Source organism: Otolemur garnettii, unplaced genomic scaffold (genome assembly GCF_000181295.1).
Source record: "Otolemur garnettii isolate 467f Iridium unplaced genomic scaffold, OtoGar3 scaffold00012, whole genome shotgun sequence".
Taxonomy (NCBI): Eukaryota; Metazoa; Chordata; class Mammalia; order Primates; family Galagidae; genus Otolemur; species Otolemur garnettii.
In genome coordinates, this window is record NW_003852407.1 from 2,444,352 (window position 1) to 2,446,617 (window position 2,266).

Sequence of the window (2,266 nt, forward strand, 5' to 3'; positions counted from 1 at the left end):
GGCCCAGGCTGGGGATTCGAACCCGCCACCTTAGGTGTATATGGCTGGTGCCTTAGCCGCTTGAGCCACAGGCGCCGAGCCTGTATTTTCCTTAATAAGGAAACTTAGGGCAAAGGAAGTACAGAAAAGTGTCAGTTTTAGTTCTGAGATGCTATGCTAGTTCTAATAGCTTCAGTTAACAATAGCCTAATTTTACATGTCATGAGCTGTTAAAAACAAACAAAAAAACCCCAATAGCCTGACTGACGAGAAGAGAAAAAAAAAAAAACACTCACCAAGGTCTTTTAGTTTCTGTGCGTTGAGTTTACCTGGGCGTTTCTTTTCCATAACTGAAAACCCAAAGGAGGGAATTCTGTGAAAGAGGCGAAATGCTTTCACAACAAACTGTTCATCATCAACCAGAAGGTATGAGTTTTCCTCTGAGTCTAACAGGATAGTTCTTCCTTGTCCCTCTGTGGGAGGGCCGTCTGCTACATTCACACGTGCAAATTCCTTCAGTTCTTCAGTAGGGCACTGATCCGCTGTAGGCACCAGCTCATGGACCACATAAGGGAAGACCAGCTCTGTGTGGGACAGTTCCATGGTTCGCCAGATAAAGTCCCGAAGCCCAATAGGGCCATAGATTTCAATAGGCTGTTTGGCAACCACGGAGCTGCTTTGCAGGCTAATTGTGCAGAGGAGCCCAGGAAGGCCAAAGAAATGGTCTCCATGAAGATGAGTGATGAAGATCTTGGTAATTCTCCCTTTTGATCGAGACAGAGAAATACGTTTGGAAATTTTCAGAAATAAAACCCTTACAGAGTTATTTGAAACAAGCACAAAAATGCACATAAAAAATGGTAAACTGAATTTAAAAGTTCTTCTCACCACCACAAACTTATTTGTTGTTTTGTTACATGATTCCAGAAGCAAAAAAGACAGGCTTTATTTCTCTGGATGATTTTTGTAATATATAACTTTTTCATAAAACTCTTCAAATTACATAGTTTTAGTTCTCAGAGTATTTTCCTATATATCCTGTCACTTAAAAAAGTGAAATATACAAGTATACTAAAATATTTCACATAGTTAAACAGGCCTCAAGTATCAACAGCATTTAGCAACTACACTGCCCCCTACTGCTGCTTCTGAGAATAGTAAACATGAACCTTCAGCTAAACAAAATGTTCACTGTTTGCAAATGACTGGGCAATTGTGTGAACCCCAAACTGCCTTTTAAGGACTCCCTACAATGGACAGGTATTAACCAATCAAGGCAGACCCCGCTTGTCTGGGTGAGCTTGAAGGAGCCAGAGAAAAAGAAAGGATGGAAGGTGAGGACGGGAGAGGAACCACATGAGGAACTGACGGGAGAAGGTAGGTAACAGATGCCAGGCTGCAGACTGGAGGGCAGATGGGCTACGGTATCATGGAAGGGTGCTGTGCCCTTCTCTTCCTTTCATCTGAACTAACACAACAGCCTTTTCAGTGCATCTTGGCTTAGGTTATAACTTGATTTCGGCGATATTTACTGTTGGTATGCGGCAGGTGCCAAGTCAGCAGTTTCTGAGATGTAGCACACAGCATTTCAAAAGTCACCATCATGTCCAACAACTTGCAGTGTAACAGAGGCTTCTGGCTCTTTGCTCAAGGCATACCTACTTTAGACATTTGATACTGTAAGTGTCCAGGAACCATTTATTGATACCGTAAAAGAATAGGAATAGTTTATTAATGTGATTTGTCCTATGACGTTAAGCGCTCTCCAAGCGAGTCTTCCCAGAAAGATGACACCAAGCCCAGGCCTCAGCGGCAGAGAACAAGAGACTAGGCAGAGGCTGATTTTGGACCTTGAGAGTCCCCAGAAGGCACTCCAGAAGTTTCCTCAATATGCTCCTTTTCTGTTCTCTTTAATCCTTGTTTTTTTGTTTTTAGACTTCCAGAATCCTTCCATTTCCCCCTTCCCCACCATCCCACTCCCAACCTCACTCCTGTCTAGGCCGCCAAGCCACCTCCAAGTGTGACCTGAGGTCTCTGCAGACAAAAGAACTACAGCAGTCACTGAGTCCAGATCCCCCACTGGCCTTAAAACTGTCAACATCAGACTTCATGGGTCTTTTCCCTATCTACTCCAAAGCAAAGCTAAACTGAACACAAAAACAACCTGGGAACCCAAAGCAAGTGAGGCGCATTAAGAGAAGGACTGCTGGCTTGGCGCCTGTGGCTCAAGTGGCTAAGGCGCCAGCCACATACAGCTGAACTGGCGGGTTCAAATCCAGCCCAGGCC

General features: G+C 44.2%; 2 protein-coding genes across 2 annotated transcripts in view; both read right to left on the reverse strand.

Moving 5' to 3' along the window:
* The window catches only part of SMAD4 (SMAD family member 4), a 100,228-nt gene that overhangs the window by 92,128 nt on the left and 5,834 nt on the right, over positions 1–2,266 (reverse strand). The gene's annotated exons all lie outside the window — the stretch shown is intronic.
* Positions 1–2,266, reverse strand: part of ELAC1 (elaC ribonuclease Z 1) — an 11,249-nt gene that overhangs the window by 3,085 nt on the left and 5,898 nt on the right. Inside the window, exon 2 of the mRNA XM_003784701.3 lies at positions 276–743. Coding sequence (XP_003784749.1) covers positions 276–743 — 468 coding nt within the window. The remainder of the gene's footprint in view (positions 1–275; positions 744–2,266) is intronic.